The following is a 14980-nucleotide window of genomic DNA, read 5'->3' on the forward strand; positions in this document are numbered from 1 at the left end:
CGGCCAGTTAGAAAAGGTAGTCGGCCAGTTCTAATCCAGTCGGCTGTCAAAAATCAGCAAATAATATTATTAAATGCTGTGCTTCTTTCCCTTCTTGGCTGGGCAGTAGGCGCATGTTTTCTAAGAGTGCTGGGCACTGATTACCTTCTGTTTTGAGGGCTGGGCAGCCTGTGTGGGCTGCCCCACACTTGCCCTACAGCCATCACAAGGCTGGATGACTTGTCGGCTGCCCCTGGCATGCCCCTAGGGCTGTCCTACAGCCCCTCATGGCCTACCCATGGTTGGTGGGTACAGCCCAGACCTTCTTGGCCCTCATGGGGGTGGTTTTACATTGTCCCCATGCCCACACAAGTACTTGGGGTAGCCCTATGGGCTGGCCCCTTTCCTATATCCAAACCCTAACTATCTACACAATGATCTGGCATCTAGTACCATACCAGATACATAGAATCACTGACATCATTCCAGAGGGAGACTCACAGCGCGGACTGGCACTGTTTCATGTGTAGGACAGTGCACACCTGACCTTGGACTCATGTGCAAGACAATGCACACCTGACCTCTGACGACTGGGATGGAACCCTGGTTGACTCGTCCCGGATTGGGCTCACATGGGAATTGTTTACCATCCCAGGTCTTGCACCTTCTGTACAGATATGTCTATGTGGCATCCAAGTGCGGGATGCACGTAACATATAATTAGCACTAATTACCTGCTTAATGATAGAAAACTGAAAAAGATTATTTGCTTGAATCTCCTCCTTATTTGATCATTTTGCTTCAAGATTTGTACCATGCTATTGAAGATTCTAAGAGCAATTAGATTGATTCGAAGTAGGGTTGTTGATTTTCATCAATGAAGATTCTAAGATCAATTAGATTGATTCGAAGTAGAGTTGTTGATTTTCATCAATGAAGTTTGCATTTTTGCGTTTTTTGATCTGCTCCTCTCGGGTGCTCCTTTGGACCAAATAAGCTCAAACTTCATGAGATTGTTACTCTTACTATAGAGTAACCTACAACCAAGAGTAATTATACCAATTCAAAGTGATGATGATGATTTTGCGATTTTACTCTAGATTTGCTGCTTTGAGTTCACCGGCTTCGTGCACTTCTTGTTCTTCGAATTGGGCTAAACCCTTTGAGATCTAGCCTAGCAATGATGTTGAGAAGGTGTGGCTAAGAGGGTTTTGCAAGATATTATGTGTGGAAGGAGAACCAATGAAAAAACCAGCAGGGGGTAGAGCTGTGTGGGTAGAGTTGCGTTTTTGCAAGGAAGAGGAAAAATGATAAAATGGGTAATTCCTCACTAACTAAGACTAAGGTATGTGTTAATGAGCAAAGATTAAGCATGAATCACTGAGAAGCATGGCTCTGATACCATGTTGGTAATCATAGGTTCAACCATGTAGCTATGGAGGGTGAAATCTCTCCATGGTTAAGGAGGAAGAAGAAGAGAGAAAAGAGAGAGCAAGTTGGGTGTAACACAAGGTGATTGTATTATAAATAATATGAGAATGAGATGAATGAACCACCAAGTACAATACCCTTTTATAGGCATTAAACTCTATCTTTTGACTCTAACTCAGAGATTGTTCACACCTAGAGTGTTCACACCACGTTGGCTATAAACTTAATGACTGGATGCCTATATCCTCAATGTCACATGTTATTTTGGTGTATTTCTAACAATACAATGGTAAATGGTAGGAGAACATATGTTGTCTCCAACATAATCCCCTACAACAAATGTTTGAATGCCTAGAGATTGATACAATGCTTGATACACAAATGTTCTAACAAGTGATACATATCTGGATACATCGAGATCTAATACCCATAGGATTGATACAAATCCTGGTTGGAGGTTGTCTATCAAATGTTAGGCCAAGAGGTTCTTGGTAGCAAGAGTAGCCTAAAAGGCTCAATCTGAGTCAACCACAAGATTAGCCTCTTCTACTGAGGCCTCCACTTTATCTTCTTCTTCTTGATTATCTTCAATAATTAAAGCTTTGGTATTTTGCTTCAAAAAACAATTCTCTTTCCCATGATTTTTCTTACGACAGAATCCACATTCATTATTGGTTTTGTTGGTGAAGCCCTTGTAGAAATATTTGGTGTTGGAGTAGCCCTTCTGCTTCTACTTTATGAAATAAGATTGAAGATTAAGCTCCTTTGCTTGATCTCTCTTTCCTCCTCTAAGAGAAGCTTCAATATCCACCAATTTTGATGTCGGTAGATTTGTAAGAGTGGCACCAATGTTACCATACTCTTTATCTTTATTTGGAAGACTTTTAAGTAAGACTGCAATTGCAATGTCTTCGTCAATGGCAATCTTAATTCCTACCAATTGTGCTAGCACGCTTTTCATTGAATTTAGATGTGAAGGAAGAGAGTCCTTTGGATTCATTTTTAGTTCAAAAAACTTTATTAGGAAGCTAAACTTGGAGCACTTTCCTTGTACACCAAACACAGTTTTAAGATGTACCCAAGCCTCATGTGATGTGTCACACCCATCAATGTGAGAGATGTATGAGTCACTTAACCCCAAGGCTATGATAGTAAGGACCTTCTTGCCTTTGACTAGCTAAGCAACTTCTTCTTCTTGAGTTGTTTGCTTCTTCTCTTTTCCGTTTGCCACATTCCATATTCCTTAACCCCAAGGTTGTGATAGCAAGGGCCTTCTTGCCTTTGACTAGCTAAGCAACTTCTTCTTCTTGAGTTGTTTGCTTCTTCTCTTTTCCGTTTGCCACATTCCATATTCCTCTTGTCATAAGGGTGAATTTGATCGTTGTCTGCCATTTGTGGAAGTCTTCTCCTTCAAATTTGTTGATTTTTTCTTGAGCAGCCATGATTAGTAATGAGGATAGGTCTTACTCCTGTCTTGTAGGTCAAGAGCAGTGTCTAAATCCTTTACAAAATTTGAGATCACAAATCACTTAACGCACTTTCCTCCCCTTGATCGAAAACTTTGCAAGAGGTAATTGTGTCACACTCAAGCAAGTTGCCTTTTATAGCTCAACGCATGTACATCATGTGGCAAAAAAATAAACCGCACGTGAACAACTCTTTTGGTAGCTGTCACATGCACTCTGCACTGTAGTGCATGGTGACAAACTGGCTCATCATCATCAGTGCAACATTGTAACAATATTAGCTCCATTTAGGATGATATTTGTCGTACGCCGTGACCCCATTGTAATCCTCAGTCGTCCAGAATAAGTCAAGCACGAGCTACGCAGGTCATTCTTAGCCATAGCAAGTCAGTCAGTCAGTCTAAGTCCCTTAACCCACTTAAAGAGATGCATTCATGCATATACAATCAGTAGAAACCTTAGGGTTTGCATTAGAAAGCATCCTGCATATTGCACATCATTCATGCATAGCATCTAGACCATTGTAGGAACCCTAGATATTATCCAGTATTTATCAAGATATTTACTAGGATTTTTTTGGGTATTTTTCCCATCATTTTCAGCATTTTTCACATCATTTATGCATTTATGTTGGACATAAGCAATCGGCCAGCTCAGTAGCCAGCCGACTGGCTCCTTGTGTCCATATAAATAGAGTCCTTGCATAATCATTCATTCATTCATCATATTCAGCAAAGGAGCATTCAAGCGCTTGTCATCCTTGGCACTAGGAGCATAAGCGATTGCAGTTTCAGCCCTATTCTCTCAGCGTTTTCCTCCTACAGCCCTAGGCGCATCAACGCATGAGCATTCAGCCCCTACATCAGCAAAACGCAACAGTTTCAGCATTCAGCCTTGCGTTTTCTGCATCCATACAGTTTTCAACCTTCATCTATTCATCGTTTTGCTCTAGCCACTTGGTGAAGGTAAAACGCAGCATTCATATTCATTTACAGCATTCATACTCAATCTAGAACAGCCCCAAACAGCTCCTCTCTCAGTCCTAGCTTTGCATCCCTCCCTCATTCCATTGGGAAGAGTGCATAGGCTCAAGATTGGACATCTTTGGTGCTTTTACAGCAGTGCATAGTTCAGCCCAACACTTGGTCTTCAGAGGTCTTGTGTTTGGCTTATCGTCAGTCACACCGTCAGTCTCTATAAAGATAATAAAGCAAATACTATCTCGGTAACGGGATAGGGGGCCCTTCAGTGGGTAATTCGGGACCCCATACGGTGTACAGTTCTTATCTCTCTCTCTCATATCTCTCTAAAGTTTGAAGTATTAAAGTGGATTGCTAAACTCGCGAAACTCAGGATATAGAAGATGGTGCGAGCATTTGTGTGACAGGATCCTCCAATATGAATACTTCCGCTGCATGTTACATTAGTATGAGATTCAGCTTGTCCACACACACCGTATCCTAGCGTGAGGGCATCCTTAGATGGTCAGATTGCGTTCTGGCATGACCACCGACTTTAGCATCATGTCTACAGAGGAGAGTACCCATCAGCCGGAAGAAGTCTCCCCCGAAGGAGACCTTGCTCTTCCGACTACAGTAGACACCATAGAAGAAAAAGCAGAAGCAGAAGCAGGAAAACAACAAGAAAAAGCAGAAAGACGGGCCTATGAGGAAGCCCATTGTAGGATCGACGAAGACCGGCGTGAGGCTGAACTCGCCGCTTGGGAGCACCAACGAGAGCTCGATTGAGAACGTATGTTACTTGAGCACCAAAGGGAAAAGGAGGCCATTCATCTTAGATACCAGCACCTCTTTGCAGCTTCCCTCGCCTCAGGTGCCACCAGCTAGCGGTCCGCAGCATCAACCACCATCATTCGCAGTCAACCAAATTTCAGTAAGTATGATGGTAAGTGTGATCATTTAGCAGTTAGTCAGTTTATTCATCAATTTACTGCTCATTTTCCATTAGCTAGGATCACAGATCCTCAAGATGGAGTCCACGTAGCGGCTCCCCATCTCACTAGTGAGGTAGTCACTTGGTGGCAGCATTGGTCTAATCTTTATACAGACCAGACCACAGGTGTCACAGCTTTTAGCTGGGATACCTTTGTCCATGACCTGAAGACTAGATTCCTCCCGTCCCAGTACATGACCGGTCTGGCAGATGAGTTCTATGGACTCAGATAGAACGGATCCCCAGTGCTTCAGCTTTCCGGCAAGGTTATTACTTTAGCACAACAGTTAGGGCTATCTGTGCAGGCCAAGATGGAGTAATTGATTTGTGGATTGGATCCTAACATACGGTTCACAGTTCGCAACTGTGAACCCAGCACATGATCGGGCTTTGACTCTCGCTCAGAATGAAGATGAACGAAGGCAAGCCCAAGCAGTCATCACAGTCCAGTACCAAACCCCAACCGGGGAAGGGTAATTCGTCTTCTAAAGACACTAAGGCAGACAATAGTCCTAGCTCTAGTTCAGGGGGTAAGGAATCCAAGCCTAAGAAAACCCTTGAGGAAAAGACTAAAGCAGGCATCACTGGAGGCTATCTTTCTCGAGAGGATCAAAGACAATATCGATCAGAAAACCGATGTTTTTTCTGTCATACCATTGGGCATGGTAAGAAGGATTGTCCAAAAAGGCAAGCGGAGCAAGCCTCCAAAGAGCCTTCTGCCACAGTTGCCGTAGTATCCCCTGCTCCTCTAGACCCGCCTGCTACCACAAACGCAGTTCAGATCTTACTTTCTATGCATCCCATGCGATCCGTGGTACTTGATGCTAAGCAGGAGGTGAGGCAACAACCACACAAAAAAGCCTAATCCGAGCTTATGGCTCTGCCAAGGGTCACCAGTTCATAATCCTTTTTGACATGGGCAGTTCTGAGGACGCCATCTCTCCCTAGTTGGCTACCAACATGAGCTGTACCTTAGTGCCCTATCATTTGGAGGTAGACGGATTTACACCTGGTCTCCGCACCCACATATCTCAACAGGCACAACAGTTTTCTTTTCAGGTTCAAAAGGCCTCATTCCAGCAAGATTTCATTGTCTCTCCTCTTTTGGGATGTGACATGATCTTAGGAATCTAGTGGTTTCGTCAGTTTGAACCTATTCCCAATTGGGGACAGGACACCTTTATTATATAAAGGTTTTCCTGAGCTTGTCATGATTCGGGGAGATAGGAGCATTCTTGGCATTCCTACGATTTCTCATCTCTAGGCCCGACGAGCTATCCGCAAGGGAGCAGAAGGAGCATTGATTTATGCTCAGACAGCTTCTATCTCTTCGATAACCTGTCTCATCTTCTTCAGTCCCTCAGTTGGCAAATCTTCTTTCTCATTAGACATTTTTAAGGATGATTTCCCACCTAGTATCCCACAATTAGCAAAACCTCCTAGCAAGTTTCCCTCTTGTATTTCCAAGACTTTTAAGGGCAAGCTAGAACAGCAGTCAGTTCTCAAACATTTGAAACCTGTTCCTTATGGACGCATTTTCATAGTCACCACAGACCACTAAGCACTTAAGTGGCTCCCGACGATGCCAAGTGCCCAGTGGAGTAATCAGCACACTAGACAGGGTCAGCTCTTCCATCAGGTTGGAGAAATGATCAAGTACATCCCTGGTCAGCATAACCCAGTAGCAGATGTTCTTAGTAGAAAGACCAGCATCCAGACCATTCAGGAGTCTACATTCTCAACATCTCTGGAAAAGACTTAAAAAGAATAGAAGATCAGTATGTCGATTCCGCAGAGTTTGGTACTCAACCCAATTTGGCCAGGCTCAGTTTTGAGCCTGGCCATTATTCAATTCATAGACAGGCAAGTAAATTTAGACGAGATATCCACTTCAAGAAAGAGGATAGGGTCTATCTGCGCATCATGAAACAAAGATTGAAACAAGTGGGCAAACGTTGTCCCAAGCTTTCATTCCGTAGTTTTGGACCTTTCCCAATAGTTAAGAAGTTAAGTGATGTCTCCATGAAGTTAAAGTTGCCTACCAGTTGGACGATGCATGATGTTTTCCATGTTTCTTGGCTAAAACCATATGTTGGACCAGAAGTGTTTGATGTTTCAGATGAACAGGAGCCAGACATGGTAGACGAAGCATAAGTCATCGAGCTCGAGCAGATCCTTTCTTCATTGTTGGAAGCATGGTTCCGATCGACGGATACGTCAGTTCTATATGAAGTTCCGAGATCGAGGCACCCCCGAAGCTGTATGGCTAGACGAGGAGTTCTTTCAGGAGTACCCCCAATTATTGGTGGACTACTTGGAAGCCATGAACCTGCCGCCAAGCTAAGCAGGAGGGAATGTCACATGCACTCTGCACTGTAGGGCATGGTGACAAACTGGCTCATCGTCATCAGTGCAACATTGTAACAATATTAGTTCCATTTAGGATGATATTTGTCGTACTCCGTGACCCCATTGTAATCCTCAGTCCAGGATAAGTCAGGCACGAGCTATGTAGGTCATTCTCAGCCATAGCAAGTCAGTCAGTCAGTCTAAGTCCCTTAACCCACTTAAAGAGATGCATTCATTTATATACAGTCAGTAGAAACCTTAGGGTTTGCATTAGAAAGCATCCTACATATTGCACATCATTCATGCATAGCATCTAGACCATTGCAAGAACCCCAGATATCATCCAATATTTATCAAGATATTTACTAGGATTTTTCTGGTATTTTTTCCATCATTTTCAGCATTTTTCACATCATTTATGCATTTATGTTGGACATGAGCAGTCGGCCAGCTCAGTAGCCAGCCGACTGGCTCCTTGTGTCCATTTAAATAGAGTCCTTGCATAATCATTCACTCATTCATCATATTCAGCAAAGGAGCATTCAAGCGCTTGTCATCCTCAGCACTAGGAGCATAAGCGATTGCAGTTTCAGCCCTATTCTCTCAGTGTTTTCCTCCTACAGTCCTAGGCGCATCAACGCATGAGCATTCAGCCCCTACATCAGCAAAATGCAGCAGTTTCAGCATTCAGCCTTGCGTTTTCTGCATCCATACAGTTTTCAGCATTCATCTATTCATCGTTTTGCTCCAGCCACTTGGTGAAGGTAAAACGCAGCATTCATATTCATTTACAGCATTCATACTCAGTCTAGAACAGTCCCAAACAGCCCCTCTCTCAGCCCGAGCTTTGCATCCCTCCCTCATTCCATTGGGAAGAGTGCATAGGCTCGAGATTGGACATCTTTGGTGCTTCTACATCAGTGCACAGTTCAGCCCAACACTTGGTCTTCAAAGGTCTTGCGCTTGGCTTATCGTCAGTCACACTGTCAGTCTCTTTAAAGATAATAAAGCAAATACTATCTCGGTAATGGGATAGGGACCCCATACGGTGTACAGTTCTCATCTCTCTCTCTCTCTCATATCTCTCTAAAGTTTGAAGTATTAAATTGGATTGCTAAACTCGCGAAACTCAAGATACAGAAGACGGTGTGAGCATTTGTGTGACAGGATCCTCCAATACGAATACTTTCGCTGCATGTTACAGCAGCGAGTCTATGTGTAGAGAGCCTTCTGGATGTGTAAAAACCTTCTTGATGTGTACCAGCTTGAAGATGCCAACAAACGAGGCTTTGGTTGCAAACCCTTATTAATGCCTCCTCTTTTTTTTTTTCCACGCGCATGTGAACAAACACTTATTGCTAGATTTAAAAGGAAAAACCTTATCTCCTGTGTGAGGTGGTTGACGGGTGTAGCGTTGAGCTATGTTGTTGGTGTAGTGTCGAGTTGAGGCCAGGTCGTAGGGACGAAGGTTGTTATGGTTGGTGACGTTTGTTGGAGTATGCAACTATCGTGGGCTGGAAAGACGGCCACAGCTGTGGGTGCTATGTGGACGAGCAGAACAGGTGAGCAATTAACTTATGTTGGGGAGGTGCATGTGCCTGGAGCATAGAGGATTTACACACGCTGTTAAAGAGCAATGATTCACAACATATGACATCGACAAGGCCAGTGCTTCATAGCATATGATGTTGACGAGGCCACCACGCACACATTTGTAGCAAAGCCAACACGCATAGGACCAAGATGAAGCAGCTAGCTCTGATACAAGTTAATGGAGTTAGGAGCAGAGAGAGGCTATGGAAGTTTGAAGATATCCATAGCATGTTGAAGAAAAAGAGAGAGAGAGGGAGATATAAGGTGTGACAAATTTGAGAGAGAGAATATGCACGACTCAATGATAGATTAGATTGATATGTTTTTAAAGCTCTATCACAAGTACATGCCTTTTTGTAGGCATTTCAGCCTTATCTTTTGACTCAATCAAATCAAGGACTAGTCTTCCTAATGAAGCTTCCTACACACTTGCACAAGATAAAATCTAGCCCAAGAAGTTGTTCACACATAAACACACACTAGTACACTTGTAAGGAGTGTTAACACATAGTTACACACTTCGGCTACATGCTTACCCTTTGACTTTGGAACCTGTACAATAATAAATGGCGGGAGAACATATGTTGTCTCCAACATTGGTAAGCTTGGGCTCTGCACAGAACTCACCGACTCTATGAGTGCAGGGACGCACAAAGGGTTTGGATTGCAATAGCACACCTTTTTTGGAAGGATGAGGAGGGATACCTTCATTTGTTTTGGTGCTATTGCTTGGTTGACACAATTGGGTCCTCAACTTAGGTTTGAAGGGAACGACAGAGATATGGTCATGAGGATTTCCCAGGGAGTGGGTTGGCGGTGCCGTTGTCAAGCCATGCCAGAGTCAGCAGGCCACGTATCACCAGCACAGAAGTTGGATATTGCATGGGAGATCATTGCTAGCATCATAGCTGGCTTTGGAAGGCTAGATGAACCGAGGATACACGTTGCATTTTCAAGATTTGGTGTGATATTGTCCACACGCTCATGGCCACTTGGGCCAGGATTCAAGGATCTCCAAGGGCTGCAAAGAGAAAGCGTGGCCAATTCATAAGAGAGTGGGATCATGACATCTTTTTTCTCATATGGGACCTTGCTGGTAGCACAAGTCACCAGATTGGTTGAGTATTTCTCCCTGCTTGATCTGAAATCTCTCTTTTTGTAAATTTTTTTTCCATACTTAATAGAAGTTTCTTTCTTGGGAAAAAAAGGAGAGGGTATTGTTCATCATGTATTAAGTGTAATAAAGACTTGCCAATAGCCATGAGTTATACCATAGTGTTAGTAGTGTTTCCTATCATGTTATTGTGTCAATATTCCTGTGGAAACTTAGTGGTATCGTGTTGGCTATGTTATGTGAGTCTTGTAAGAGTGTCATGTTGAATCAGAAAAAAATGGGAAAAAGTCTTAATGGTAGTGATTAATTGGATAATGGCAAGGCTCTGATACCAATCAAGGAATGCCATGGTGAAACATAATGATGAGAGATTAGAGTTAAACCTAAAAGATTAAGTTAAGCACATAAGATGAGCATTAAGATTAACATAATCATAGCATAATCGTAGGAGAATGAAGCGTGTTTCTTCAATGAGGATGTGCCTCTTAAATAGGCAGAGTACAAGCTGGAGTTACATCATTGATGATGTCAAACCTCTCCTCAATCATCTCCTACAATCTCTCCCCTAAATCTAGGCCCAAAAGTCAACATTTTGTTAGCATTTAATGCTCCCCTGGCTCCTAGTACAACTCGTGGATTCCTGGTGATTTCTAGAACCAGTAAATGAGGTAAAGTGCCAATGTTACACATGATAATAACATTAAACCTCATGACCCTTACATACATAGGTGACTAGGGATATTTGATGAACACTATGACTACCAACATCTATAGGCACAAATTGGTAGACCTACTTGTGTTGAGTTGCGTTAGTTGCCTTGATTTGCATTAATTACATAAATTTGCAGTAGTTTGGTTAGTTATGTTAAATGTGTTATTTTCATTTTCATTTGTGTTGTTTTAGTAGGCCCCCATTTTGGGCTTCCCACCTCACACCTTGTATTGCTAGGTCAATCCGGACTATCCAGTGGCAATGCTAGGTCACCAAAGTCTCCCAAGGACAGCATGCTTTAAAAACTGGGCTGCAATTGATTCAGCATAATTGGAGCTCACAACATGGGCTAATTCTTCCGCTTAACCCTTGCCCTAACTTAGAATCTTACATGGCACATGCATCTAACTGTTAAAGCTGATTCATGCACCAGCTTTAACAAATTATAAAGACTATTTGGCTGCTGAGAGATGTGGCTACATGGACACCTGTTACATATCTCTATACTTAGCATAACTTTTGTGACATCCAGCCTTTCTCCAGAGGTCCCTGCCACAACTGATTTACACTGCCGGTTTTTAGCATCACTTGCACAAGCCATCTACATTTAAAGTTAATGTGAATATGTTAAGTGGAAAAAATCTACATACCATTCTGCCCTTTTGAAACTCTATGCAGACTGTGTATGTAGTATGTGAGAGTCACTTGGCTGACATAAACTACTCTATTCTGCGCCTTGGCTAATGTTCTGGTCATACAGGATTACATGTACCTGCACACGGATGCTTTGACAAAGAGATAAGATGAGCACCTCATTGCCTCTTGGTGTGATCATAGGAATTTCCATCGGTGTCACAATCGGAGTGGTACTAGCAGGCTGCCTTCTCCTATGCTGCAAAGTTCGCAGAAAACGAAGGCAGTTCCAAGGTGGTAGTGAACGGCGTGGTATGCAGCTTCCCATTCGAGTCAATGGTTTTGATGCAAGCTCAGTCTTATCGGATATAACAGAGCAGGACTCACCCCCTCATGGGAAAGAGAATAGACCCTTTTCATCATGGTTTGGAGGGGGTGAGAAGAATTCCGTCCTTTCTCATTCGGGGCTGCCCAAGTACCCTTACAAGTGAGAATTGTTTATATTTGTTTCATTAAAATGATTTACCTGTGTAGCTACCTTGTAAAGTGCATCTTGCGATCACAAAAATATGAAATATTTGTTTGTTCTTTATAACCCTTAACCCTTAACCCAAAACCCAAAACCCTAGAGGCAACAGTTTTTCTGGACTGAATGCCACTTTGGAATCTTAGACCTTGACTTCTTGATATGGTTGTGCATGAGAGCTGTATGTTATCTGGCAGTGTAAGTGGATGCGTTAGCGTCAAAGGTGAAAAGATTGTTGAACTGCTGCACCCGTCAAAGTTGATGTGCAAGTTCCTTGTTTGCACTGTATGAAGGGTTAAAAATGCCACGATGAGAGGAAAACTAAGCTTGATCAATTGATATGGAGGGGAAAACTCAGCTTGATAGATTGATATGGACGGTTCATGTCCATATGTCAGATAAATTGTGCAAATATGAAATAACACACTTGTTGCCTTAAATATGTCCGAAAAACAAAGAGTGCGTTCTATGATAGCAATGCAGCTATACTTAGAGAGGAGAAGACTCGAAATAAAGAAACGTGTTGGGTCGGCTCTTCTTTACAAAGGAAGAGAGTGGGCTGTTTCCAGCTAGACTGAAGGTCAGGTCAAGTAGCCTCAGTGCTCACATACCAGTTACTTGGCTTACCCAGAACGCTGTTATTGTGAATCTCAAGTTGACACTGCCTCCTGCCCCTCCTCGGCTGGTACACTGCTGTTCCATGAGTGTGGAAATAATTTTAGAGCCTTAAGCTGGTTTTGGCATGCTCTTTTTGTAAAGCCCTGTTAAAAAAAGTCATGTTTAAGGCCCTTTACATCATGCTGGACAGGGATCTGATGGCAGGTCCCTGGCACATGTATTTTGAAGATAGCAGCAGAAGGCTCATGTCCAGGTTAGAGTGAACATGTTGGATACGCATGGGCCAGGTGGATAGCAGGGTGGGTAGGTTTACAGCAAGCAGCAGGCAGTCGGTGGACTGCCAACGGGCAGAGGTAACAATCATATGGCCCAGCGCAAGCATGTTTGTGAGAATTTACTAGTTTTTGATCCCCTGATCAGCCAGCGTGTTTTGTTGGGATGATTGGCAATTCCCTGGGGCTGAATAGGTGTGGTACAGAGTGGCTGGATTTGAGGATGAATGTAAGGCAATGAGGAGGGATAAATGCCCTATTTTGCAGGCTCTAACTGCCCCTACTATCGTGATCTGCTGGTTGGCCGGCCCACTACCCTTTTGTAATCTTAAAAGGCCTTTTTGGGCAGCCAAACATGGTTGGTCCCTTCCTGAGCCTTGGGTGCCCGGCCGTGCTATTTTGTCTACCTCAAACATGCAAAGAACTTGTTTGAAACCAGTCCATCACTGAATCTGCCCTCCTGCATTACAAATAAGGCATATTCACAAGAAATGTTGTCTGTTTCGTCGTTTTGAAAGATTTATTTTGTTTCGTCACTTTGGATGATACAGAGAGGTTTTGAAGTGACACTTGTTATATAAACATTATGGTAACTGATAAAAGTCACATTTAAGTCTATAACATAGAAAGAGAAACATTCAAGACACATTCTCCACAAAATTTGCAAACAATACATTTTGTGCCGCACCCATTGGGGAAAACTATGACCTTCCCCTAAGATCTCTAAGCCCGATTTCTTACTTTTCCCCAATTTTTTACCTCCATTTTAAATCCCAACCCCTCCAGCATGTCTCCTAATCAACATGACATTTGGGGGAATCCGGTTCTCATTAGCAAGTATGGGACCTAGAGGAAGGTCATAGTTTGCCGCAATGGGTTAGCATACCATATTTTGGTAACATCTTTATTTCGTCTCCTTTAGAGCATCCTCTTGTGTACTCCCATTTGTCTTTTGTCACCCAAAGAAACACTCATCCGTACACAATATCAGGTCCTAGTCCACCTTCGAGCGAATGCGAATATTGCCCAAGGGACATAGCAGTCTTCTTTTCCTTGGAAGTCCAAGTTTTGATAAGTTCCATTTTGTAAGAAAATTCTCAACTTTGGAGAGACTTATCAAATTGGATGAATGATAATCTGAGAGACCATATAGAGGGGCTAGAAGAGGGCCATGCCTGATTGAGGGCTCTCCTCTTGAGCCCAAAACCAAGCAAGTATTGACTAAAGTGACCATGAACAAGTTGTTGTCAAGTCACATGGATACATGCATGTTTTTTTTAAAGTTGTATACTTGCTTTGTTGATCTTTGATTTGTTTAAAGAAATATTATCCATTGGCTAAAAAAGAAGCAGCCATTTATTTCCGTGAAGTAGTTTCTGCACGTTAGTGGTGCTGTAGACATGCATGTGGTTTCTTAAGCACTGGCCTTGTCCGCCCTTTGCAGTGCAATACTCATTGCTTGCTAGAAGTGCATCCAAAGCATGTACCATCATCTCAGCCTCAAATTTTACATGTTTCAGGGACCTGCAGAGGGCAACCAGTAACTTCACAACCAAATTAGGAGAGGGAGCTTTTGGACCTGTTTACAAGGCAGTAATGCCAGAAGGTGGCACTTTTGCTATCAAGGTGCTTTCCTCACAATCTAAGCAAGGCGAGAAAGAGTTTCTGAATGAGGTATGCTGATTACCATTGCCATTTTCATGCAATGGTAAATGTATTTTTGTTATGATTATTGTGCTGTTTTTAAATAATTAAATAATGATATGCACAGCATGTTAAAGGAGCAATGATGCCTTTGATTTATATTTGCATACACGCAGTATAGTGCATACATTTAGTGGCTATGTACAAACACATATGGTGTATTTATACATTGACAGATTTTGCATATATATGTATATATATAGTTTTGTGTTTTTGAATGCTACTATCCCCCTGTGCTCGGGGGTGAGCCTGAATGGCTCTATGGTTGGGCGGTGAGCTAGATGCCAATTTCTATATTTGTTTCCCTTTTGTTTCTGCTTAGTCGTAGGGTCTGATAGCCTAGGGGCTTTACATTAGTGTCAGAGTGAGACCTACTGGAATTAAGCTGGGAACACTCGGAAAGGAGAGGAGAAAATCCATCGCGTGGATCTTCTGGGTTCTAATCTGTGGGCTGCTTTTTGTCTTCCAAGGCCCGATGGTATGGGACACTTAAAGCGGAAGAAGACGCTATGATTAGGTGTTTTCAGACGGTTTATGAAAGCGTTGCATATCTTTGGAAACAAAAGAAGCTTTTTGCTATGTCAGTGTGCATTTGCTTGTTTTCTGGCAGATCTGGTACGTGTGTGCTTG

At 42.8% G+C, this 14980-nt stretch overlaps 1 protein-coding gene across 1 annotated transcript in view; it reads left to right on the forward strand.

Moving 5' to 3' along the window:
- Positions 1–14980, forward strand: part of LOC147612037 (calcium/calmodulin-regulated receptor-like kinase 1) — a 47366-nt gene that overhangs the window by 13434 nt on the left and 18952 nt on the right. Inside the window, exons 2-3 of the mRNA XM_086783874.1 lie at positions 11358–11717; positions 14167–14320. Of these exons, the coding sequence (XP_086640000.1) occupies positions 11401–11717; positions 14167–14320 (471 nt within the window). The 5' untranslated portion in view covers positions 11358–11400. The remainder of the gene's footprint in view (positions 1–11357; positions 11718–14166; positions 14321–14980) is intronic.

This window comes from Cibotium barometz, chromosome 46 (genome assembly GCF_041138505.1).
Source record: "Cibotium barometz isolate CiBa-2024 chromosome 46, ASM4113850v1, whole genome shotgun sequence".
Lineage (NCBI taxonomy): Eukaryota > Viridiplantae > Streptophyta > Polypodiopsida > Cyatheales > Cibotiaceae > Cibotium > Cibotium barometz.